General features: G+C 36.0%; 1 protein-coding gene across 1 annotated transcript in view; it reads right to left on the bottom strand.

Annotated features, from left to right (window-relative positions):
* Positions 1–27,933, bottom strand: part of COL11A1 (collagen type XI alpha 1 chain) — a 170,839-nt gene that overhangs the window by 135,560 nt on the left and 7,346 nt on the right. The window contains exons 2-4 of the mRNA XM_026111218.2: positions 16,973–17,140; positions 12,757–12,970; positions 10,124–10,286 (exon numbers count right to left, since the gene is read on the bottom strand). Of these exons, the coding sequence (XP_025967003.2) occupies positions 10,124–10,286; positions 12,757–12,970; positions 16,973–17,140 (545 nt within the window). The remainder of the gene's footprint in view (positions 1–10,123; positions 10,287–12,756; positions 12,971–16,972; positions 17,141–27,933) is intronic.

The raw sequence follows: 27,933 nt of genomic DNA, 5'->3' as shown, positions 1-27,933 counted from the left end.
TTTCAAGGCTTTATATACTACTAATGTAATTTTATTTTGTTTTTACCAAAAAAGGGGGGCGGGGGGGCAAAGACATCACTTTGTTAGTATACCTGTGCAAGTTTTGTCTTTAAAGAGAAAATATCATAACGGATGTAGAAATGTAGACCTGGGAAAATTCATTACCACCTCAATATTTCCAAAATTTCTTTGAACCTGTCAGAATAGTAGCTTTTAACAAATTAACAAAATTGGGGAATATTTTAAAATAGTTAGTCCTTTCAAAAAGAAACATCCCAGAAGACAAGCAAGAAAGACTCAAACTAAAAAATCAAACAACCCTCTGCAATTTTTCCAGCTCTATAAAAATTATTTACCAACTTATTTAACATAAATTTCAAAATATTTAGTTTCTCAGCACACAATGACTATACTTTACAAATCTGTTTGCTATAGCAATCTTAACTCATTTTGCTTCACAGACTCATGTGTCTCAGATTAATTTAGGATTAGAATGTATTTTTTAAACTTCCAGAAATGCTACAAATGCAGCAGTCTGTTCCCCTGCCTGTGTCTCTTTTATTTTCCCCTGCTCACTAATGCTTCCTTATTTGGACACGTGCTATAGGTACAGAGAAATTCTCTCTTTGATTTCTTATGCGACTCCCTCAAGACTGCAGCGTAGTGCTGTGAGGTTTCACGGTCAGTGTCTGTCTAGGCTATGCATCCCGTCTCCTCCAGCACAAAGTGTTTCCAAAATGGTCTGCCCTTCCTCTTTTACCAGGCAAGCTAAGACTAAGCAGAGGAGTAAGAAAAAATCAGCAACTGAAAGATAAAAGAGCCCCTGTCCTCACCTGTTGAGCTCAGGTCATTTTGTTCTGCCTTAAGTGATATGAAGAATCACACACCTTGCTGTATACTCACAAACATACACGGCTCCCTGAGAGGCCCATACAGATCAGCACAAACACACTGTGCCCGCTGTTGTGAGTAATGCGGGAACTGCTCCTAAAACTGCTGTCTGTTTAGTTTGATACGCTAAAAGAACCCAGTTAGGGGAAGACAGCCAGGATTTTGGAGTTTGCTTTGTGCTGGTCTTTAATGCCATGGAATTTTGGCACCGGCTTTTGCTGGACTGCGTGCTTGCAAGAAGCACTCAGAGTGCTGTTACCACTTGGCTTAGATGTCTGCAAATTGCTTAAAGCTGCTCCTGATCCATTGACTGTACTTCCCAGCCCCGCCTGTCTGCCTGTCATGGGTCCACACAGAGGGAGGCCCTCAGTCTTGCAGGGTATACCTGTTGTACCCAAAGCTACTTAGCTATTGACGCAGGAGTTTACTGAGAAACTGACTGATTTACTATCTGGCATCTCACATATCAATTTTCCTCTTTTCTCCTTCAACATCTGCTATAAAAATATTCTCAATAAACTTATTGTTTTTCTTTTTTCAATACAGTCATTGCTTTCAATTTTCTGTCTTTGCTTGTTAAATGGCTTCTTTGAGCATTTGACGTACAGACAATGCTATTCACTAGTCACTGAAGAGCTTTCAACTCAGATCAGGTCACCAACACAACACACAAATTTCCACATACATTATTGTGAATTTCATAATTGTGACTTAGTTATCCCATAGTCACAGGTGTTTATTGGACAAATCTACACTCATTGAGAATTTGTCACAAAATGACTTCAGTCTTCACAAATGCATTCTTTGATTGTAACCACTTGACTCTTTGAGACTTAAATAGAATGCTGTAAAGCTCTTCGTGAATAAACTACAAATATTCAAGCTGGCAGTAGTTTAAGACCTGAAGTCATGAAATTTGGCACACACTGATTTACCTGCACAAATCCCAAGAACTTTGAATGAATATGGTTAAATGGAGTCATGGGTTGTTAACAGTTCTAAAAGTCTCTAAATCGACATTGAGGTATCTAAACATATATGCATAATGCTATTCCCCTATAAAACTTGCAGCACAAAAGGAAGTCTCACAGGATAGAATTATGAGAGCAAGAGAGAAAGAATTGAGATGGGGAGGAAGATACTAGAACAGAGTAGCCAAAAAATATGCATAAAAAGGCAGCTGTCTATTTAAATTAGTTCCATTTCTGTCCCTATTAAATCGTCATGAACAGCTTTTTTTGGAGCAAAGAGTACTCAGGCAACTTCCCAAAGCTCCTCAACATGGGTCTTCCCAGAAAAGGGAAGATGGGGTGCTAACAACATACGTAAGCCTGAAAACATATATGCACTGAAAAAAATGGTTAATCAATTCTAACAAGCTCAGCTGAATGACTCAAACTTCCATTCAACAGAAACAATATATTATCTATTTTACAACCGAATGAAGAGTGAGATGCCAAATAATGTAATGCAGTAAGACGCAACTTTCAAATTCCTTTTACCTTTCACAGAGTTCTAACAAATACAAATGAAATAAACTGGTTTAAATTAGCTAAGGAAACTATTTTTCAAAAAGTAGCTAGCTGAGCAATCCATCTCAGTACAGAATAGAAATAGTTAAAGTCTATGGATGTTTTAATTCCTATCTATTTTGGGAATGTGATGATAATTAAAATCATAGGCTTTTGAATCAGCCTTATGGTTATATGAAATGAGCTGCCTGAGAATCAAAAAATAGCTTGCCCATCAATTAATTCTAGGATGCAAATGAGATACAGAAGGATTACTTCTATGGCATTATTCTAAAACATACTGAAAAAATGAAAGGCTCTTTGCAGAATTCTTCAAGGCTTATTACAAGGAATTTATTAGATCTGAGGAAACATTCTTCAGAGCATCTTTGTGGCATGCCACAACACGTATGAAGAAAGAGGCTACAGAGCTACCAGGGTGGGAGAATATGCTCAGATCTGTTGAATATCTGCCTATTGGAACAGCTGCACAGACATTCTCTCAAATTAACTGTTCTGCAACATGGAATGGTCCAGCTAAGATCTAGAAGTGTATGGTGAACTCATTTTTTGAAAATTCCTCTGTGAATATCTCACAGGCAAAAGCATGACATTCCAGAATCAGAAAGGGTACGTGTGTGTGCACTTGCAGCTTTTGTTGAAAAATACACCTCACTAAGGAGCAATGCACAAGGGTGGGCTATCTGCACTGAAAACATAGCCTGTTGATCTTGAAACACTTTGCAACAGTGAGAAAACTACTGAGTTGTCTATAATGAAATACGAAATGAAGACACAATTTACAAGAAAACAGTGGATTGACAGGTTCTCCTTACAATTTAACAGAGTGAATAACCTCTTAATACTAGCCTTATGGTAGTAATCACTATGTTTGATGTTAATTCCATCTTTTCAGAGCCTTTGTTAAATTCTATAGCAGAGATCAGAGATAAGGCAAGTCTCCAATAGCTATGGTGTCTGACCTGCTCAATGATGTAAATTAGGGGGCCTCGTATGTAAGGAATGAATTATTTTATCATTATATGCAATACATGTAAATGGCTCCTTTTTACCTTAATTGTGACTTCATAAAAAGTCTTTGATATTATCTCTTTTCTTGAAACAATGAAGCAAATTCTCTTTTCCCTTTAACTATGTAATCTTACAAATGCTCTCTAAATATGGTGTATTATCGAAGTACAACCATAAAGCAGTTCATTTATATTCTATTTATCATCTAAAGGCCTCTATCATTGATAAAGGACATCTGCTCTAATATTACCTGGAAGAAGTGTTAAAAAAGCAGAAGTGTGAATTCTTTCAAGGCTGTAAGAGCAATCACACTATATGAAGGAATCAGAGATAAAACTATTGTTTTTTTCCAGTATCTAACTTTTTATAATCTAGTTCCCTAGTTCTACATGACACTCAGACAGCTAGAGTGGGAGGGTTAATACTAGCAAAACCCTGTCCTTCTAACTCATATTTTGGATACCCAAAATGAGTACCTCTTCTGTGCTTATAATGACAATTTGCTTTTAGATATAACTACCTAAATGGTGACAAGAGCATAACGAAAGCAGTGCCAGGCACTATAGGAACTCATGATAACAAAATCAGTAACTTCCATTTTCATATGATAACTAAAACCTAAGGATTCAAGGGTGGAATCTTCAGTAAATCAATGGAAACCCTAACTGTGCCTATGTGCCAACCTTCTCTAATTAGTTATGTGACAGTAAAACTATAGACTCCAAAGAATAGAAGTCTAGACAGCCTGGATATTGTTACTATAGAATTTAGAAAAACCTGCTGCAGAATTCATTTAATCATCCTGCAAAGATTTGAGGGATGAAGAGTTCCAGAGGCCTTTAATATAATATTCCATAACCCAGGCCCATTGCATAATATAGCAAAAGAAAGACATTAAGAGCCTGCCAGACTGAAGCACTGTAAAAGCAATAAATTCTGAAAGCAGAATTCTGTACAGGTCAAAATTTCCATAGAAATCAATGTCTTCTTGATTCTTCGAAAACTAGTGGTTACCCTACTATAGATTCAGCCTCGTTAAGAAATAGGTTGGTAGGTCCAGTCATAATTTGTAACCTTCTCAACATGGCTGTTCTTAGGTCTGACAAAGACCTAAGTCTGCTGCAAGTCCTGGCTGTGAGAGGTTACTACAATTCCTATGTGTACAGCATGTGTACATAACACACACACACACAATACGTGAACACTGCTTAATGCTGTGCAGAAATAGTTCCTTGACAGAAAATTGATAAAACTGTGTCTAAAGTCTTGAGAAGGACATCCTATTTTCTTGGTGCAACACATGCAAATGTTTTAAATTACCATTTATCTTTGAATATCCTTTATTCTTCTTTAAAACTTAAATGTGTACTACACACAATATTAAATGAGGGGATAATAAATCCCATCTGTAAAACTTACTGGAGTTGGTGTAACAGGCAGTACTACTTGGGCCTAGATTGTTAACTATAAATCTAATTGTAGTTTAGTTGAGTGGCCATTTCTTGGCTTCTCAAAAATATTCCTTGAAAATGAACTGGAACTCCAAGTAATTACCAGAGCTTTGCTTTTTCTTCCTTTCCCCTCCCTTTTAAAAATAAGGAAGTGAAAAAAGGAAAACAGAATTGTTTACCTTTGCTCTTTGTGCATAAGTTTGGAAATACTATTTAAAAAAACCAACAATAATGACCAAATGACCATCCTTTCAGATAAAAATCAAAGAAAAAAAAAAGCCAAATAGTAAGCTTTTGCAAAAAATGTGTCTTTTTATTACCTGCCTCTGAAATGGAAAACTGGTTTGCTTTCTTTTGGGTTCTTTTTTTTGATCCCAAGCTAGAACTTGGTCACTTCTCTGGCGATCGATAGCTAGAAGGTTGCTAATTGATATTTTTGCCCAGAACCTATTGCATTTTTGGTTTATGTTCCATTCGTGTTCCATTTTTTGTCTGACAGTAAACATTTAGCAGGTCACTAAAGGTGACGTGTAACGGAAACCACATTGGCTATGGCTACATTAGTAAGTAGTGCAGTTCAAAAGGATAGTGTGAAACAGAAAGTACTGATGACTCATCATTCATGCTACATGTCCGTGGAAATTTTACTTTGGGCTAGCTTCCCTGTTCTACCCTAGTTGTTCAGCAATTTTGGTCAGCCAGTAAAAGCTCTACCCATTCTGCTACTGCTATCTTCTTCATGCAGTATGCGCACAGATGAATGGCCTATCGGCACTTAAGCACTTGGAACTGCCATGCTTACAAACATGTGAGGGACAGTTATTTGTCTGAATGGGCCTATAGGTTAAATCATATTGCTATCAAGGAGTTCTCACTACATCTTCGAATGCTCACTCAGGTTTTTTGGAGGAACCTTAGGGGGTACATAAGTGTTCAAATGTTTTTTAATGAAATCAGGTTAATGCCTCGTAGGAAAATCTCCACCCTTTATTAACTAGAATTACTCCAAGGATTTAGTCTTGTAAACTCTGTTCAGTCAAAACTTTCATTGGCTTTAAATTAGAATTTTACCTACATCAGGATCTGGGTTGTTATACTCATTTACAGCACAGTGCTTAAAAGAGCATTGTATCAATCTGAAACCTGGACAGTTTTGAAGGAAAAATTCTCTATAGGGAAATCTCTGCATAAAGACTGTGTTAGTTAATAACTTATTATAAAATACCTGTTGTATTGTTCACACTAACAGTACTAAATGAGGAATGACAAATCCTTAAAGCTGGCAAAGAATAAAAAGATCCCTGCTATTTATCAAATATTTAAGCTACAGACGTATTTCAATGGACATACTTCAAAACTCTTGTACTAGGTGTCATGTACCAGCACTGATTAATTTCTTCTTTTTTTCTTTTTTTTTTTTTTTTGAATATTTGTATGCTATAGGAAGGAATTCTCTTCTTACTATCAGTCACTTACAAACCAGCCCTTGGTGCACACTATATTTGAAAGCATACGTGAGATTAATTTCAAATGAGACATCTGAAAGTTTAAGTTATATTGTGTCAGTCTTATAAAAACTAGCATTTACAAATGAGTCCCACTGATGCCAATAGCTCCACTTCAGTGAGCAACTACTTAGCAGCGTAAACGAGGAACCCAAAATTTGGTCAATAGCAGTTCCTTACGTTCTGTCTGAACATAAGGAAAAACTTCTTTACTGTGGGGGTGACTGAGCACTGGAACAGGTTGCCCAGAGAGGTTGTGAAGTCTCCATCCTTGGAGATATTCAAAAGCCATCTGGACACGACACTGGTCAATGTGCCCTAGGTGGCCCTGCTTGAGGAGGGGGGTCGGACTAGATAATCTCCAGAGGTCCCTTTCAACCTTAACCATTCTGTGATTCTGTGCACATCATTTCTAGCCAATATAATTTTATTACTTTGAAAGACACATGCGCAGTTTATTATTTGCTTCTCAAGCATTTGCATGCAGCTGACGGTTAACTCTTGCTTGAATTCAATATCCTGCTTGTGACATCACACCAATTTCCATATTAATTGATGATATCATAAAATATCAGACTAGCACTTACATTGAGGAATAAGCAGCAGAGCAACTCCTAATAATAAATTCCTCATATAAAACAAACACAAAACCTCAACAAAATTTGGGCAAATACTTAAGATAAATTTGCTCTTGCTTTTAAAGCCGAAACAGAGGAACATGTCTTAAATCTTAAAAAAGGCCTCTTTAGCACCAATAGGTTAAGCTACCAAAGAATGTTTGCTGAATATTCCAAGTTAGCAGGTTGGGTAATCATTTATCACTCTCTTTTATTGGGACAATATTCAGCCCTTTTCCTCCTTTCACTGAGGTGAGCTACCTGACTTCTGGACACCCCACGTGTTTGCAATCTTGAGCAAACGGCACCATGTATGTACATGCAGCATAACTTTACATTGAACATATAGAGAGACCATTGTAACCTGACATCAGGTATGTTGGTTAGTTTTCAATGCATTTTTGATACACAGTTGCTTAATAAATCCAATATGGGCATTATTTTTGGACCTGTCAATGTTAGTTTGGTTTTGCAGGTCAGATTCTCAGTCTGACCTCTTGTATAACAAAGAAAATATGACTACTAAAAGCAGTGCTGGGCAAGACTACAATCAGATACAAAGAGGTTGAACTCAGTCCTGCAAATATTTTGCTCACAGTAGTCCTAACTTTGAGGTAAAAAAAATGACAGAGAATACATTAGCAATTTCTTTCATCCAAAAGGCTGTTCATGTAAATAAATGTCCCAGGATTTATCCCAGATTCTGTAAATCTATATTTTCAGGTATTTAGTTCTGTTAAAACAGACTCAAAGATTATTGATCATCAGCACAGGAAAGTGACATCAAGGTAGTCATGTTAAACTGATTAAAATGTATATATTTAAACATTTAAAACCCTACATTATAGTCTGCTTGGCCAGACTTTGGAGGACACACATCATTACAAACATATATGATACAGCACTTTGTTTAAATGTTGAAGGACATTCTAATTGCCTATTTTCAACCCTTACATTTCTAGTTAAAGAATCAAATAATTGAAAACATATGAATAAACATAACCATGGTGGCTCTACAGTAAAAGAGAAAGTGGAAACTAATCCTAAAAGAAGGGACTGCAAGCTTCTAATTTAAGTAAGAGACTTCAGACTATATCTAACCCCCCCAGCTATCACAAGAAAAGCCTTACAAGAACCTAACTGATTCCCCTGAACGAAGCAAGAGAAAAGGGGCGCAATCAGGTAGCTAAGGAAACCTAGCCACTAAAGGAACGTGGAAATCTACAATGATGCTGCAAATGGCAGAAATGTTGCTGTTCTCAGTGCTGAATGTTTACATTCAGTCTGTAAACTGGCACTACAAACAGCTGCACTCTTTCTTTTGCGAGTCCATAGTCATTTTTCTTCTTAGTGGGTTTGAGCTGGATTTGAAGTACCAATTTGCCAAGTCAGTATAGGAGACTTCAGTGAAAAGTTCATTGAACTTCACTGAACCTTTAAAACACTTTAAAATATAGAGGACAGATATAATATCATAATCATCAACAGCTTCACAGATGAGAAGTCCCTAGCATGCTTCTGTTCTGCTCAAACACAGCAGTAAATGCAGATGATTAAACCAGATATTTCCCTTTATGTATGTGGCATCAATGATTATATTTATTTTCAAACAACTATGTACAGTCATTTCAGCACTTCTGAAATTTCAGACAGTTCTATTTAGCAATTGTACAGAGTAAAAGAAAACCAAAGACCACAGTTTAGCTATTGTATACTTCCCTTCTTGACAAGTTTTAAAATGGTTTCAAACCATATAAGAACAAGCCAGAGCTTGTTGCCTTAGTTTCCATTAGAATCTAGTCCTGTAAAACACTAACAAAATACCAGTTTATCTATTTTTATTACATTTTTGCTGAATTCTTTTGACTTATATATACCAATATTGTACATATTTCAGCAATTTATTATATATAAAAACTGTGGGACTTGGTTGCTGACACCCCTCTCCCCCCCCCCTTCCCTCCCCCCCCCCCCCCCCCCAAAAAAAATGCAATTGGCAAGGAGTTATCCCAAGTGAGGACCAAAACTGCTCGCTCCCCTCCAGTTGAGGCATGCAGTGGTGGAATTCATCTTCAGATGGAAAATAATTTATTTCTGATGTGCAAACTGTATGGGGTACTACAGATAAATTAGGCTGTGAATACCAAAATTGTGTCATATTGGTTGACCCATTAAACCATGCCAGCAATTTCTCCATTTAGAAGGCTCAGGTTTTGTCAAGTTCATGAAATTCAAGGAACCAATGCCACAGTGATACACTCAGAATTCATATTTCCTCTCTTGATACCTATGCAACTTCTCAATTATATGTGCTGCTTAAAGCTAGGATTACGTTTCTAGGCATTTATGGAACCCAGATGTTCTGCATGCAAAATAAGTTAACTATTGATCTGTATTTTTATTCTTATTGTCCAATTTTAATTTAAATTTTGACAGTTCTGACTGTTGTATAACAATATGATAAAAGAAACTTAAGAGCGTAGATTTAGAGAAGATTCATTATTAGCCTGTAAAAATAATTGTTGACCTAAGGATTCTACCTAGAAAGGCCTCATGATTGGCAGTCACATGCCTCTTTAGAGGCAATTCACCCTCCCTATATTTACTTCTTGGCCAGTAAATGTTGGAAACATATATATGGCCTTCTTGCCAAAGTATGCTGCAGTTACTGGAAAGATTAGTAAGTGGGATAAACAATATAAGAGATTCTCATTACACACACACACAAAAAAAGCCCTTTCCAAGTCCTTCTCCCCCTCTCCCAAATACTGTTACCATGCACAAATAGCTATAACTGCTTAAGAGAGGCAGAACTAAAATGATTCAATATCATACTATTCAATTTTCCTCAGATTAACTCTCCTAAATATCTCAGATATCTCAATATCAGGCAGAAAGATAATAAAAGGAAGCCCTTTCCAGATACAACATAATCTGAAAAACAGAAAAATACAGCACATTTTCCAACAATAGAGACAGTTCTCTGTTCCACTTCTCTTTCACTTCAGCCGATCCTAACAGGTTCTATAAGTCAAAGTTTCTACACTGTACTAACATTTGCCTTAAAGAGATATTCTAATCTGCATTAAGCACTTCATTTAAATGTTGATTTTTACCTCAAAAACTTCTTCATCCAGAATCCTGGTTCCAAATACAGTGATGCCATTGGTGTCCACAATTGTTTTGTCGCTTCTTTCAAGTGGTTTTGTGGTTTTTTTGTTACAGTCAACTATCATGGTAACGCTTTTCTTTTCCACACTAATAGCTACTCGATGCCACCTATCAAAAGAGACATACTTCTGCTGTAATCTCTATTTTAAAAACAGGTCAATATGCTTATAACAAGAGAATTTATAACAGATTGGGAGACAGTGAAATGTCTTAGATATTGAAATTATAAAATTTTAAATGTCTAAATTTCTTTCCTTCTTTCATACCTACACAAATGTACAAAGGATGTTTTGGCTATTTACTATATAAGTTCTGTTCCTTAGTATAAAGGAATCTGATCTAAAGCTCACTGTAAGAATCCCGTATTAGATGGAGTTCAAGCTGGTCTTCTCTAAAGCTTTAAATAGATTTTTAAGAATGTGTTTGGTTTTCCAAATTACTTAAGGAATTACTTGTGCAAAAATATTTCACCCAGAGTGGCTGGGCGGTGAATTCTTTCCTATTTACATTTTACTAATTGTGCTCTGTGATTAATCACCAAAATTTTACCAAACTCTTTTGCTTGCCTATTTCAATAACTCCCATGCTTTAGAGGTTTTTCAAAAATGGACTACAGTTCCAACATTGATCCTTCTGCAAATACATGTACTTAGAAATGCTTGCCAATACTCCTGCAACAATAGCTCTGTATAGATAATTCATCAAAAAAAGTGAAAGATTAGGAATACTGATGAAAGATTTTACTTTAAAGACATTTGAGAACAAAATCTTGTACAATTTGCCAAACTGTAATATGTGCTTTATAGCACTTTATTACATGACAGACCACATTAATTTAGTGAGGCTATCTGCAATGACAACTTAAATATCTCAGAGAAAGAAGCAGACACTTTATAATGTAACAGGGAGTAAATAAGTTATAACATCTTTGATAGAGAAGGGCAAGAAGCATCAGAGAAAGTGTGTCATATTGGTAACAGACAAGAGGAAGGCTGGAATCAAATGATTTTAGGTGGCATTTTTTGTCACTAACTGTCTAAATCAGAGAGACGGTTGGAATCATTGTTAAAAAGAGCTTCTGTATATCAAAAGGAACACCTCAAAGCTAATGCAGTCTGACTGCTAAACAGTATCACTGAGCCAGAATGCCAATTCTGTGTTTCCTCTGGAATGCGTTAAACATTATCATTATAAAAGCAAACTGTGCATACATCCTCAGGCATATTACACAGTTTACATGTTTTTTAGTGTATCTTATTTTGAGATGAAGATTGTTGCCCTACATCCATCGCAGAACAGCTGAGTCAGATGAGAAATACTGGTTGACCTTTGGCAAGTATGCAGAAGCTGAAAGCACGAAAACATAGCACACTCTGTGGACTGCATTCACTACCCTTGATTTATAATTGGTATAGTCTCATTGCGGCAAACTGCACACAACAAAGTTCATTTTGATTTCTTAATTCCTATCAGATTCTCAACAAAGCTTTGACACAGACATCAGAATTTCACCCAAAATGTTATTTAGAGGAAGCCAATGAAAAAAGTCAGTTGTTTTGTTCTACTACATCTTCTGCTGGGGAAATGCATCAGTTTATTGGGTTTCATGGTATAATTTCATTTTGTGGTAACACAAAGGCTAAAAGACAACTACATTTTTTTTTATCCTTTACTGATTTATAAATGTAAGTCTATTTCATTATAGTTGAATTTATTTGCCCTTTCCTACCAAGTTGCTTTCTTTCGCTTTAATAAAATTTCATTCTGTGTAGCTCTGAAGACTGTGGCTGTTCTTCCAGGATTGCAGAACAATAAATAAAAAGCCTTTGAAAGGATGAATATTCCTTTAAAAGCAACAATAATGGATGTGAAAAGCACTAGAATGGCATTCCCTGAGACTGAGTGCATGCCCACAAAGGGAAGTTAGTGCATAAAAAAAATAGCACCTGTATTTAAATGCAATATGTGTTTGGGACTATTCCCCTTTACTGAGGGCAGAGTGTGAGGTCCTTGCAGCTCTTCGAGGTAATCTCTAGTTTATTCTAACTTCCTTACACAGAGACATCTTGAACTGTCATGTTTATTCACTGGATTGATTCAGGATAGGAACAATTCTATGCTATCCTATTAATTTGCCTTCACTCTGCCACCTTCTAATGGAGAAGACAGAATCACAGAATGGTTGAGGCTGGAAGGGACCTCTAGAGAGCCATTATAGTGAAACTATCCCGAGTCTTTTGAGAACAGAGTATCTTCCCATACCACCCAGGGAGAATCTTCATATGTTTAGTTTTGATGTAGCTTTAACTTCTGTGAGTATTTCCTCTTTTCTGATTTATGGAAATGGCAAATAAGAAATGTTGTCTGGCTTTATTTGTAGCTATATATGCCAATTGAAGCTGGAATTGCACTGTGCTGCAAAGATCCCTTGATTTTATAGCACTGCAGTCCTGGCTGGAAAAACTGTAACTGCTTGATTTTAATATTAAAGATGTCTGTTTGTAATGACCATACAATCACAGATACAGTGGTTTGTGGTATTATTTTTTATGTTCAACTCTGTTTATTTTACACTTACTTGCCATCAGCAATGTTGACTGTTCTGAAAAGAGGATAGTCTTCTGGGGCAGGTTTTCCATTTTGGTCTTCAAACAGGAAGACAGGGGATCTACCAACTTCAACACCTACTTGCTGAATTCCTTGTTCATTGTAAACAGATAGAAGGAAAGACTGGATACCCTTTTTAGGCTTTACTGTCATTAATATTGAAAAATCTTCTGGAAAGTCTCCACCTGTAAAAAAGGGACATATAGTGTTACCAATTTGGAAAAGATGAAAAAATTCTATGAACATTTACATTCTGCTGAAAGTATAGAGGATCTGCATCCAAACTGCTTGTTTTTTTTCCTTCTGCAGAATAAATACATAACGAATTACATTAGGGAATTTTTTTCTTCTCCTCTTTTCTTTCTGATCTCACTTTACTTCCCAAAAGATATACCTTAAGAGTTGTTAAAAACTGGATTTGTAAAATTATTGTGAATTTACGTGGAAATATAATATATGCAAGAAATAAAAGTTTCAAATTCATTATTTTTTCTTTTCCTCTTCTTTTTAGCAATTCAAGTGTGCTCTACAATTTCAGTCAACAAAATAAGTATTGCCATTACAGCACATTTGTTCTCAGTCACTTGATCTCCCTTGATGGCCATTTGTTTTAGTTTCTCTCTTGCAATATATAATACATATATGTATATATAAAATATTTCAATGTTTCCAGGATCATTTTGTGAATAACTTATTGAAAAAAATACGTGCATAGTCTTATTTAATGGGAGTTCCAGGCGAAAACAAAGAGCATCTTATTTCCACTGGCTCCCTGATGCTGTCTCTTTGAAGTAGAGATTATATATCATCGTTTCAAATCATCATTTCAACTTTTACAACTACAAGCAAAAAAAATTAAAAATGGATACTGCTTGTCTATAAAGAGGTTTGTACTCACTACTGCTCCTGTTGAATCTAATTGTAAATCTGCATTTGACTTGAAGTGAAAGTTTATTAGGCTTAATAACAATGAGTGTAAGATCGAGATTCTAAAAGACAGAATACACACTGGATCAACATGGCCTCAGCAGGGCTTTGACATGCTAGCAATAGAGGGATTAGAATCTAACTGTAATGTTGGCATATACATTCTTTTAAAATGTGTATAACTGCAACTTTGAGTGCAGGAGAGCATGGGTAAAATGTTCTTAAATGTTTTAATAAAATAACAGAGTAAATTTTAATAAAATATTATAAATTATATTTTGTAATGAATAAAAGCATGAAAGAATTCAAGACTTAAATCTGATTTAGGAAGTCTTTTTTTCCATTGGAGAAAATCTAGGACTGTTTCTAAGATAGCTATTGTGGGAAAACTCTTCAAAGATTCCATGAAGTTTCTCCTGAAAACCAGCTATTAATGGCATTAACTTGTTAATTACAATATGAAACCAAAAGGTATTAAAATGTCATTTTTAAAAGGACATACTACTCTATTCTAAAATAGGAAATCCTTGGTCTTACATTTACTGTACTGTCTGCTGCAATGCTGTTTCAAGTGCTTTCTACCATCTTTAAACTTTGTAGTTACACAAAGTTGAAACATTGTAGTAACGTAGACCAATTTAGGCCTTGTGAGATCTTATTTCAAAGGGACCAAAGGTCACTGCAATAAATAGGAAACATTTAATGCGCTTTTGGTCAAGATTGTTAATGATAAAGCAAAGCTGTTGCTTTAATTTGTTTAATTAAACTATGTTATAGGTTCTAATATCAGAGTAAATAGATGACAGCAGAAGTAGAAAAAGAAAGACAGAAAAGATGACTGTGAAGAAGGAAGGCCAAACAGATGATTTGAAAAGCACTGAATGCTTGCCTTGTATGAACTGTAAATCTGAAAGATATGTTGAAAATGCTTAAGGCAGGTGACACTAATTCATCTAGTCTGAGCATATGCTCTTCCATCAGACAACATCCTATGGAGAAGAAAAAACAACTGAGCGACCCTTCTAAGAAAGGTGACTAAATATAAGTAATGTGCTGCAGTTCAGTCATATTGTGCTGTATCTGACATAATATTCCCAAATGTTTTACCTTGTACATACATTGTATGATTATAAGTACATTTCCTCCAAGCACAGTTTAATTTAAAAAGCCAGAAAACAAATAACATCCTAACAGAAAGTGCATTAAAAAAATCTTTATGTATGGCTATGTACAGTTCTTGGATACTTGTCTGAAACAGTTATCAAAGCCTTCTCAACTACTTTTAAATTTCTTGTCTGAAACAATTATATCTTAATGTAATAGAAACGGTATGATTATATTTGAACAATACCAGAGGGAAAATCACTAGAAAAAATCTTTGTATATGCATGAATTGCTATTCCTGTCATTCTTATATGCTTTTGGAACAGATAACTAAGAAAATATAAACAAACAGTGCAACAAAAATCTAAGCACTTATCTGAATGATTCTTCACAATTATATAACACCTTTCAGCCAGTGAAATCAAGGCTCATTATATTCTGGGAAGCTGGCAAATATTATTAGATCCATTTTTACAGGTAGGTATACTGAGGCTTCCAACTTTTTTTTACTATTAGCTCCCTTTGAGCTATAATAACTAAAACATTACTTAGCTGTAATTACCAGATTAAGTAATTAAAAGATACTTCCTGATTAGTTGTGGGAGTTAGATTAAAGCAAGCACAGGATATATTATAACTTGTTGTTCTGTTTAGCTAAAATGATGTCTCACAACTGAGTCTTGTCTTGGACACCTTCTGTAGTCTTTCCTCTATTACAGAGCACTAAGTAAAAGCTATATAGTCACCCAAATATCTTTAAGAATATTATCTGAAAAAGAAGGATTTTTTTTTCTTGTGGTGGGGAGAGGATTCCTCTTCCACAAAATTCAAAAAGAAGTAATTACCATAATCACCTCCTAAAAAATATTTCTAGGTTTTTTATTGAAGCAGAGAGTAGTATGGTATTTTCCTATATGAAGGTTTTGTGATGGTTTCTTTTTATACTGTAAGCAATGCTTTTTAGTACCTCCCACATGCAGAAGAGTTGCAACAGATGTGTGAAATCGAGCAAACTTATCCCAGCTGTAATGCAGAAACTGAAAGCATTAAAAAGAAGCATGCCTAAATTAAGATTGTCAAAGGCTACAGAAATGTAGATGTCAGCAAGCAACATCATGTACTTATTTGTTCTGGCATTCAGGAACCAAATGAGCAATTTTTGCTATAGCTGACAGATCTCCTCTTGAGTGCAAGTTAACCCAAGCTCCTCCCAGGGAATGTCTAGATTCTCAGGCTTTGGTTTAGCAGAAAGTGCTTGTTCTGTTCTAAACTTTTAAAAATGTCAGTGATTGAAAATCAGTTCAGTCTTTGTCCAGTTGTATTTGAATGCTCATTAAAAGTTTTGCTATACCACTCAACTTCAATGAAAGACATTGTAAAACGCTGAATGTAAAGGTGCCAATTTATTATATTGTGCAGTTTTTCAATATACTGGATCATTTTTGCATTTTTTAAGGAAAGTCCAGTCCATATCCTGCTAACCTCACTTAGGTGAAGTAGTAATTTATTACACATATAGTTATACTAATGACAATGCAGACTGTAATATGCTACTCAGTGAATGATATTTTCAGCTGGACAACTCTTAACTTATATGTAGCTTGGTTGAGATGGTATATTCAAAAGTGAAGAACTGCGAACAAAATTAACATAAATAAATTTCTGTAGTGACTATCTCTTCAATTTCCACCACAAATAAAAAAGTGAACAGATGAGTTAAGTGAACATACAAAATATGTATTTTTTTTCCTGGGAATGATTTTGCAATCACGAAATACAATTCATTCCTACCACTGCAGCATTGCTCCAAAAAAATCTGCTTTTAAGTGGACTGCTCCTGAAACTGGAGGAAGAAACTTACTAAAGTCACCAAACAAGCTTCCCTTCAGACAGAGTGATGAAAAAACAGGTAAAATGACTTACAGGCTAGTTCTGCCAGTGATACAGATTCTGGTGAAGAGCTTTATAAATGAAGGCACTAAAAATGGCTTCATTCAGTGGGTAAAGAGAATGTTCTTATGCTGACACAACTCCAACTGAAGGGTAACAGAAGTGCTTTGTGGTACTGATGATGGGCTACATGTTGTGCTTTAGACAGTGTGAAAACATAGGCAATAAGAAAATTTACCAGAGTAATAGCTTTCTGACAATCTCACCTGGGTACAGCTGCTTTGTTGGGGCACTGAGCTGTGCAGTTTTTGAAACTCTGTAGGCGACATCTGATCCTTTTGAATCCCTTCTATTTGTGCAAAATCCTGCTGTTCTTGATACTCCTTCTGGTGAATTGTGAAATTCTAATGCTTTTAGCACATCAACTGGTTCAGCTGAAAAAGCAACAAAAATAACAACAAAAAGAATTACTCATCTTGCATTTCCAAAGTATGCAGCCTTTAAAAACGAAATGAATTTCATTGCAAAAGCATATGTGTAATCATAACAGTAGCTGCATCCTGTTTTGATTTATTGCAGATAACTCCTAGACAAGAATATTGTTTTAACAGGATTATTCATTTTTCAAATATGTAAGATTTCATCCCCTCCAGTGTAATAGCTATGATCAAATTTTTGAACAGCTTGACCACAAATTGAAAATCACTGTTTCCCAAATTCAGGGAATCTTGGTTAGTGAAATTTGCAACACACATTCTTTTAACAAGTGATTTCTAAGGAGTGTAACTGATTTAAAAAGCTTGCACAAAATTTTCAGAAGCATTCAGCTACCAATAATCTGCTGCCAGAATCTCATCTGTCCACTAACAATGAAATATATTCTAATTACATATGACTGCCTTCTCAGTCACAAAGGGATAAGCAAGAGGCTGATTTCTTCCCTCATCTTGTTAGAGAAAGAAAAATTTACCTGTTTTGCCTGCAAGGAGTGAAAGGACTGGTCCAGGTTTGGGGAATTACTTCCCTTCCACCTTTGCTAACATCAGAAAAGGGATATAGTTAGATGGACCAGGGTTAGTTTGACAAGGCGATTTGCAGGGGGGTGGTCTTCAAACAGAAAACCAAAGAAGGTGAGGTAGTGGGATAACTATTTTCTTTTATTTGTATCCAGTATTTGTCTGGATCAAGCCTTTCTTCAGATCTTTACTTGGGACAGTCTAGTTGGTCCTTAAAGAGCTGTGACATTCTTTGTTTATAGGATATAGTTTGTTTATAGGGCTTCGTCCAGTCTGGTCTTGAAAACCTCCAAGCATGGCGAACCCAGAGCCCCTCTGGCAACCTGCTCCAATGCTTGGGTGTGCTAATGCTGAAAACCATTTACTTGTATCCAGTTGAAAACTCCCATTTCAGCTGATGCTTGTCATCATGCCTCCTCCCACTGTGCATCTCTGAACAGCACTGCTCTGTTTTCTTGAGGATATCTGCTTAGGTATTGGAAAGCTGCCTTTAGGTGCCCCCTAAGCCTTCCCTTCTCCAGGCTATACAGGCCCATTTCCTGACGTCTCTCCTCACAGACCACCCACTCCAGTCCCCAAAAATCCTGGCAGCCACCTGCTTGATTTGCTCCAGTTTATCAAAAACTTTCTTGTATTGGGGATTCCAGAAGTGGTCTAATGACTGCTGAACAAATGACATGTGCCTTAGTCTGCTACCTACACTTCTTTTGATACAGCCCAGTGTGGGCACACAACTGATTCATGTTTAACTTGCTGTCCATCAGAAGCCGTAGGTCCTTTTCAGAAGAGTTGCTATCTACCCAATCAGTCTCTAGGCTGTACTATTGCAAGGGGTTATTGCATCTCAGGAGCAGGACTTTTTATTTATTCTTGTTAAAGATACAAAGCCTTATTTTCAAGTCAAATTTCAAATGTGCCGTTTCTGTAACTAACAGCACACAGTTGTGGATCCTAAGAAATCCAGAGCTGCTACTGCTCTGAGACCAATATGCTATGATTTTAAAATGTAAAAATAAACTCTTAATAGATAAATTACCACCATAGCAAAAGGGTGAAGTACAAATGGACAAATACTTCAACAGAGACAGTGACATGATGTAGCTTGCCTACTGCATAATTTTTTCCTGGGAAATATTAGGGTGTTCATTCCCATACTCCTTACAGACCTTGGCTACATTAATTTATTTTTCTAAATGGAAACCGAATTTTAACTGACCATTTCCCCACTGGGACTATGCTGCAGTCTTTGTATTTTCAGATAAAGTCTGCCAACAAAGTTTTGGATGACTTTCACTGTTAAAGTGGAGAAATTTGTTTGATAGATGTGTCCCTTTTTCATGTTTTTGAACTGCTCTGTGGCATTAACTATAGCTAATTTATTTTCTGTTATTATTCATTTTATGAGTCAGCAAATGTAGAATCCAGGCTCAAAATCCATTGTTCGTGAATATTCAACTATTCAAATATTTACCAACAACAAATTAAGAGTTTGAAAACATAGGCAAAGTGATAAACTAATTAGAATCACTGACTGAAACATCTGTACTTACTTCTTTTTATTGTTTGTACAGTTCTAGCCAATGTTACTGTTTTTCCTCACACTGTAGCATCTCAGAAATCATTGTGGTATTTTCTCTATCAATAGCACATGTGAACAAAATTAAGTTTAAATAGTTCATCCTATTCACCTCCTGGCATTGCCAAATATTAAGCAGTCAACTTTGTGGTTAAACCTAACTTTGAATAACACCAGAAGTGTACTCTTTAAAAAAAAAAATTCTGACGTTTTCTTAATCAGCCTAGAATGCATATAACTTTTTCTACGTTAAAATATATTCATAAAAATGCTTAAGTGACCTTCTTTAAAATGGTTTTACATCATTCAACTTCTTGTTTCCATTTTCCATCAAATCATGTTATCAAATATAGACCAAATAGCCAAGGTTTGTTACAAGTTAATACATTTTGAATGAATGCTACAATATAAACCTTAGTTAACTCCATGACTTAAAACCATATATTCTACAGATTCAAGTAATTTTGCTTACATACTCTTGAAAGTAAAGTTTCAAAATCTGCACATTGTTGAAACATTAGCCCTACCTCTCTGATAAGTATTGGCTAAATAATTTTAGTGGGTATAATGCAGTTTCATGAGGAATGTAATGACTCATACTACAGTTACTCCACATGCTTCTACAGATATTACCATCCTGAAGAATTTTCCGTACTGTTTTCTATTAATTGATGGATATTTTTGCAGTATCTATAATAATTTGAACTGGTAAAGTAATATAAAAGCAGTCACTGGAAATATCAGTACAAATTCCAAGTGGCTGTATAAATCAACCACTGCTACATTCCTTTTTCCTTTGCCCTTTTCTATAATTTGTAGCAGATTCTTATTCTTCATTCATTTTTAGAATAATGGCTACTCCTTGCCTGGCTGACTGGAAGAGTATTCACTCATGAACAAGCTTATTCATTGCTCCCCACTAGTTCTGCTGCTAGATAGAGCAGAGCAATTTTCAAACCACAAATACCAAATAATCATAAGAGTAGTCCAGAAGTGACATTTATTTCCGCAAACTGCAAGTCAAGGGATTTCATAGCAAAAACATTAGAGTGACTTTACAATGATTTCTAGATACAAAAGACAAGGTACATGAAGTAACTTCAGCAAAAAAAGTAGGCGGTTTATATCTAATAATAACATGACTGATTTCATAAATAGAAGCTATGAGTAACAGAAATTGCTTCCCTAATTTATGTAATAGATTTCAGATAACCACTTTGACTAATAGGTAAGAAGTGCTGTGATCCTAACGAAGTTCTTTAGATAATCCAGGTAGGAACGTATAAACTTTAATATGCCTCTTAATCAAAAATTTGCTTTTGATAGAAACCTACATATCATTTGGATATGCCTGTGAAATGAACTGGCTGACTGAATTTGCGCCTCATTTTCACATATGTTTTTACAACATTCTTGGGTGTGTCATTATTTATCCTAGTCTTGAGTCTCCTGAAGTGCGCAGATTAGGATGCAACCAGTGATGTACCTCAGCTGGGAGGTGGCAGGCATGGAACTCTCCTTACAGCTGTTATCGTCACCCCCCAGCTGAAAACAACACCTCACTATGTAAAGCACTTCTGCCCTACTCTCTTCCTGTGTGAAGCCATGCACAGGGCTACCATATATTTGGATTTCTGCAGACACACCCTCTTTTCCTTGCTGGAAATTTTGTCTTGATGTATTTGAGGACTTTACACATTTTATGGAACTATGGGAGCCTAGTTCAGTAGCTCTGACCAGGCTGACATTAGTCTCAAAATCCTTGATGACCCGACTGTGCACATTCAGATCATCTGCACAAATGCCTCTACAGGAAGTACTGGACATAGTCACTCTCAATATGCTACACAGCACACAGACATACTTTATTCTAAGGAATCCAGTAAAAAATAGGATGGGTCTTGAAAAATAGCAGAGCTTAAATCACAACTGCTTAGAGGTATCCCATTTGTCTCTGAAGTACAAAGGAGGATAAGAAGTCCTCACCGAGTGAAGAACTGACCTGCTAAGAAGATCATGGTGGAGAGGGAAAAAGAGAGCTCACCTAGCCCAGTATGAGCTTTGGCTGGAAGCTATCAACTGAACTTGTGGCTTCTCTCTGCCACTTTCTGGAGGCTCTGCAGTGCTCAGCATCACCATTCCCTGGGAGCTCCAGCTCTTCCCAGCTCTCTTCCTAAAACTGTCTCTTCTCTAACACTCCTCCCCCAGAGGATGTCTGGGAATGGTAAGAAACAGACAAATGACACCAGTGCAAAAGCCACAGATTAGGATTACAGCTTGTATTTATATGCAGCAGTGTTAATGTAACCTAGACACTGGCAGATCTAGAGTCTCTCACAAGAGCTTCCTTACAGTATATATCATTCAGCTTGCCTAAATCATTTTACCCTCTGATCTAATTCCCTGAATAATTCTCTATGAAGAGAAATAAAGATAACTGCAAATTAATGATCTATGATGTAATAGATTTGCATCCTTCTGATTTGGTGCTAAGATTTGGGAACACAAGGAAATAACCAATAAATAACCATCATGCAAAAGCTCTGTTCACCAGTCTTAGGGAAGTGCAATTAATTCTGCTTGCAAAACTTAGTCATCAGCTTTAAAAATTGGGCTGTGTTTGCATGGCAAATTTGCCAGAGATTTACCAAAGTTGGCCTCTTTATGCAGATGTTTATGGCCACACTGGACTGCTGCTTGCAGGCTGCCTCCTAGGGTCAAGTCAGCCAAAACCCCCAAATAACCTTTTGAAAAAAAGCCTCTTTGTCAGGGCAAATCCTTCACTTTTAGATGAATTTCTCCTGAGTATCAGACCACATTCAAAAAGCAGGTTTCCACTGTGCTGTTTGTCCATTGAGAGAGAACAAATCGCAAGGGATTGTTCTCCTCCCCAAATATCCTAGTGCGAAGCTCAGCAGCGTATGTCCTTGATTCAAAAAACAGAGTTCAAAGAGACATGTACAACTTTCACTGAACTAATGGACTATATAGCAGCACCCAGAAGAGCAGAGTTTAAAAGGGCTGGGATATCTGGAAAGATTGAGGAAAGTTATTCTTTAAATATCACTCTTTTTTTTTTTTTTTTTTTAAAGACAGAATTATGTGAGATAAGATCATGAGTGTTGTATTTTTCAACATGCCAAAGTATTAATTCATTAGCTATAGCATAAGTGCCTTGCTTCCAAAAATAAAGGAGTGAAAGCACAAGATAAATTTAATGACATAACAGCTCAAGAGCAGAAATAACTTGTAACTTTTAATATTTAAATTTATAGGGCCAAATTCTGGTCTTCGTCACCATGGTATGACTGAAGTAAATCCATTCACTCAGTGAACTTTTCACATTTATACTGGCATGAATGAGAACATCAGGTTCAGAATATTTCCTATGAAATGTAACACCTAAGCCGTATTTAATCTTCTCCCTTTGTTTTCCCTTTAGCTTTCTTCCACATGGATTAAGTAGAAAGCTTGGGGAAAAAAAGAGCCAGAATGACAGAGATATAAAAATCTTTTAAGCTGCTTTAAATGGTACCAAAATTGTGCAAAAGTATCTTAAGTAAGAAACTCCCCTGCTAAAACGCACACCTCTGCTTTCACCTCTCTGCTGAAAAATAAGAGGAAAATATCAAATATTGCGAGCTGAATAATAGGATTCTGATCTAGGTCTTGCCGAATATATTAGGAGCGCCTACAAGTCAGCGGACTTAAGTAATTGTGAACTGGATGTTATATCACACTTTTATATTCTCAGGTAAGCACAGAATATCAGGAGCAAATTGTGTCAGGGAAACCTCCTGTGTTTTTTTGTTTCTTTGAAGAGGAAGAAAATGCATATAGAAACTGATTTCCAGTTTTTGTTAGCATTTCCAAGCCTAGACTTCTTATAGATATGAGGATGTATTTATTTTAAAGGCTACAGCAGCATATTATATTTAGTGTGTTAATACCTACAACAGCTTTTAAATAAGATAATGCAACTATAGATTGAAAAGAAACTCTGAAAATATCTGAACTACATTTTGATTGTATATTCACAGTTAAAAATATCTGAGTTTTCACTTCCTTCCATAACCTGTAAATGGAAATAAAATCTGACACATATCATCATTATTAATACTGATACTGACACTACACATACGGATCAAGTTCTAGTGCCTTTATATCGCATAATGCTTAACAAGCAGTGAATTGTCAATGTGATTATTTCTGGAGTTAAGCAGAAGCTGGAAAAATAGCATATTCTTAATTTTTGATATGTTAAAATGACATAAATAAGCATCACTTGTTCTATAGAATGAGAGGAATCTCTTCTTTCACTTTGATTTCATGATATATCTGACTGGGAACCTGTTACCTAATGTGGCTCTCCCTTTCTCTTGGCAGAAACTGCCTGTGGAGGAAGTTCCAGGGTAAGAGCAACACAGGTTATGGAATTAAGGGAATGAGGGACTGAGAAACTGTACAACAATGCAGAAACTGAACTCCTTCAGACGCACAATCTGCGCTGATGACTTATTTACCATGGGACTTCAAGACGCCTTGTCCAGGGGAAGGATCCCAATTTTTTAGAATAAGTTATCATTCCACATCTCTCTATGGGAATGCTTCTTATAGATGAGCAGATGACCCTTAAATAAAGTGATTCACATTATGAGAACAGGGACAAGGTATTAGAAGCAAGAGAATTTGCCTTGGTATGGCCAGGCCTGATTCTTGGCACCAGGATTTATTTAAATACAAGAGGAGATGATAATTACATCTGAATTGTGTTTAATCATATTTTCTTAGTTTATATGTATGCTATAACAGAGATCATTGCAAACTTAAGAGATCAATGACAGGCAATAGAGTTTCTTACTTGTGCTTCAGCAGCCACCATTAAAATTCTGCACTGTAATAAAACCCATTTACCCTCCAAAGGCTAACTGTATGGTACACAAAAAAGATGGCTCAAAACATCTAATGTTAGCAGAGGTGTCTTTGGATCTACACCAGCAGCAGCTATTTTGGGTAAAAGGATAAAACATACATACATAAATATATACACACACACACACATATATACATGTCTTTCTAGATAGAATCACCTTGTAAAGCTAGTATCTTTAACAACTTTAAAGCTATGAAAAGGTTTTGATTTACAGCAAAAGCTTTTAAGACCTACAGTTTTCTAACTACTGACCAACTGCAATGATGATCCAAAAAAAAAAAAAAAAAAAAAAAGAGGCTTTCCACATATGTGCTAAGACACTCATTGTTGCCTTTGCTGAACATAGCAAAAGTGATGCAATGTGAAATCAAAATATTTGGATCTATCCAAGGTCTACCAGATATTATCTACCTCTGCCAACTACTACAGGCAGTTTTCTGGCTGTAAAGACAAAGTAAAAAGACAAAACGGAAACCAGCAAAACAACCTCTTTCCATATGATCAGTTTCTGAAACTAGCCTGTAACCTTAAACAATTAAGCTTCTTGAGTAATTCTGTTTCTGAAACAATTTTGAAAGAACCAAGGTTATTTTTATATTAATTTTTAAAACACGTGTTTGGGCCAGAAGCCTCAATGGGTTTTAACCTAAAATTAATTTTTCTTTGAAAAGCATGAGAAAACCCTGATCCATGAGTCTTGTGTACCAGTGTACTATTGATAGAGAGAGAACCAAACAGAAACAATATCAGAATAGCTACTAGATAAGGTTTACTCAAATCAGTCTAGTCAGAAACATTAATGTAAATGTTAGGTATGGTCATTAAATGCAACACAAACAGAGCTCCACTGATACAACTAAGTAAAAAGCTCTGTCCCCAGTCATTCTAGGCAGCTAGTGTGTACATGTCAATTTACACGTAAGCATATGAAACACTTGAGCTGCTGCTTCTTAGCATACCTATCAGCTTCCACTCACAGTATCTTGCCAGTAATTTTAGTCTGTTCCTGTTGCAAATCAATTGACAAATTCAGTGTCACATTTGTTCCACTGATAGTTGGAAGATGACCTGGATGCTTCACTACTAGAAATTTTTTATTTGCAGAAGAATATATTTTCGGCATACTTTTGCATTGCTTCCTCAAAAATGCCTTTTTTGATCTATACAGGCTAATCAGTTAACAAAAAAGTTACTAACCATCCTTTCCTACGTAAAGCTCTATTGAAAAACAGTTTACGGGTCAACTCTAAGAGTGGCCGCAATTCCCCACTACTGTGGATATCACTAAGTATTTCATGTTTAGCTTAGTCAGATCTTAAGAGGTTAAGCATCTCAAGTGATCCTATCACTTGTTCTCAGTGGCCCTCAATACCTGTGGATTGAAAAGATATTAGTCATTCAGATAAGAGTTCTGTTGAGTGAATTTGATTATTCTTTTAAGAGATATCCAAGAAAGTCAGAATGCACAATTGTCCTTCTTATCTAGGAAGTCCCACCACCTTGAGTTTTCTTCTCTTCTTTGTGGAACTTGCTGCAAGCCACATAGGAGCTTTACTAGAACCTAAGATAGCCCTGAACCTTTTTGTAGGTGATCCCAAACTTGGCATCTGTTCTCTTTCTGCAAGCTGTACATCAAATAATTTTAGCTGAAGTTAAAAGTGCTGGTTGACTAATGACTGAACAGTTCAAGACATACTCTTGTGGCAGATAGGGGATACAGAGGAAAACAATCAGCTCCTGGATTTTTAAAAGCAAGTGAAGCCTTGAAAGGAGGCCCTCCAGGACTGATATGACAGTAAGGTGACTGTTGTGGCAACCTTTGGTTCCAGAATTCATTCCCATCAGAAATTGTTCAAGGGATGACTCATTTAGATCAGAAAAAATTTTCTCTTTGTTCAGGTGCCTAATAAAGCACAGAAGTTGAAATCCTATTGATATTTATATTTTGGTCAGGTAACACCTGGGTTTTTAAGTTTTGTAAGAGAGCTCAAGTACAATGATCCTTCCCTATTTATGGGTTATGTTCATCTACATTATTTATAAGATGCTCTCAGAGAGCATGGCAGCAGACATATTTTAAACACAAATAATAACCAAACTCAAGGAAAAAAAGAACCAGTATTCATTTACTTTATACTGATATGTCTTAGAAAACTCAATGTGCAACTGTTTGCTTTATTTGTAATACCTTTAGTAACTGCAACTTTTCCCTTTCCAAATTCAATAAACATTATTGATTTGCTTCCTGAGTTATCATTATTCATCAGCAAGGCCCTTCTTTTGATTAATGTGAAAGTGAAAATTCATCAGAAATGACCACAGAAATACCCTATAACAGTGTCACTAACTCACAATTGGCGAGAGACAACCCTGGAGCACTAAACAGCTTAATTCACCCCAATAAAAAAGAATTATCTGAGACTTTTAGGAATAAGACTAATGTTTCTAAATCATTACTATTTTACTTTATATTTTTCAATGGAAATATGTTTCATTCTGCCAGTTAAATCTGTTTCATTGGAAATACTGCAAAACTAAAACTTCTGAGTGTTGAAACATTCATCTTTAATTCTAAATGGTGCTTTTTTAAAGCTTAGGCCAGTTTTATTTTACTGTGTCAGATCATTTAAAGAGTAGAAACTATTATAGACTGGTAGGCTAACATATGCATATTTGGTGGCTACTGATGAAGGGACTTTTTATATTTGTGTCCAAGGTTTCCTGAAAAGGACACCTATGGTTAGATTTCTAGGTATATATTTAGAAACTTATATAGAAAATCCTGGCTGTTCCACAGTTTATAGAAACCATGGTACCTATTAGAGGCATAATAGCCGACAGTTAGTGACTTTTCTTAAAATTTGGAATCTTCATAACTATAAGTGCTCATTCTAAGGGCTCTCCACGCATTCTACAGGTGGGCAGAATTAAAAACTAGCATGATGATGGTTTCTAAGTAACACTTATTAGGAAGCCAAAGGCTTAATAAAGATAAGAGTTGAGAATTTTTCTTGTTCACAAAGTATTTTCATGAAGAGACGGCTAAGCTTCAATTTCTGCTGCTGACCTCTTAGAACAGTGCTGTTAGTCCAGAAAGAGAGGAAAGATTTTCTTTGCAAATCAGTCTTAAATAGAAATTTTGTCAAGTTTTTCTACATAGGTTTAGTCTAGCTACCATTTGTCAAGCTATTTCAGCAGTTTTCCTGCTGTGAAATCTGATAACTTTTCCCCTCCTCGCATACCGTCTCCCAGATTATTAGCTCAGTTTCTATCAACAGTTAGCAGCAATTCGGTTTACTAGCTAAACCTAAGCTTGCAAGAACATAAAGAGCAATAAATACTGCCATTGTCACAAATGATGAATAGGGAAGCGTTTACTAGTAGTGTTAGAATTTGGATTTGTTACAGACTGTCAGTTTTCTGACATTTGGGATACATTGCAGGACCCTATTAAGCATTACTACAGGAGCAAAATCCCAAGAGCGAGAACTGAAGAGCATGTTACATTCAAAAGGCTTAATTCAGCTTCCCAGTTCTTAGAAGGAATGGACCTTGTTACCATCTCACTGCAGGTTCTAGTTGCTATGTCCCAAGCAATGATACCCTGCAGCTCTGCCACAGGTGTCTGAGCCCCAAAGAAGGTTCAAACACTCTTCTGTCCTTAACACTTCCTACTGTCCAGCTCTGGGCAGATCAGCACTT

This window comes from Dromaius novaehollandiae, chromosome 8 (assembly GCF_036370855.1).
Source record: "Dromaius novaehollandiae isolate bDroNov1 chromosome 8, bDroNov1.hap1, whole genome shotgun sequence".
Lineage (NCBI taxonomy): Eukaryota > Metazoa > Chordata > Aves > Casuariiformes > Dromaiidae > Dromaius > Dromaius novaehollandiae.
Note: the sequence above shows the minus strand (reverse complement) of the source record. Positions and strands in the feature narration are given on the sequence as shown.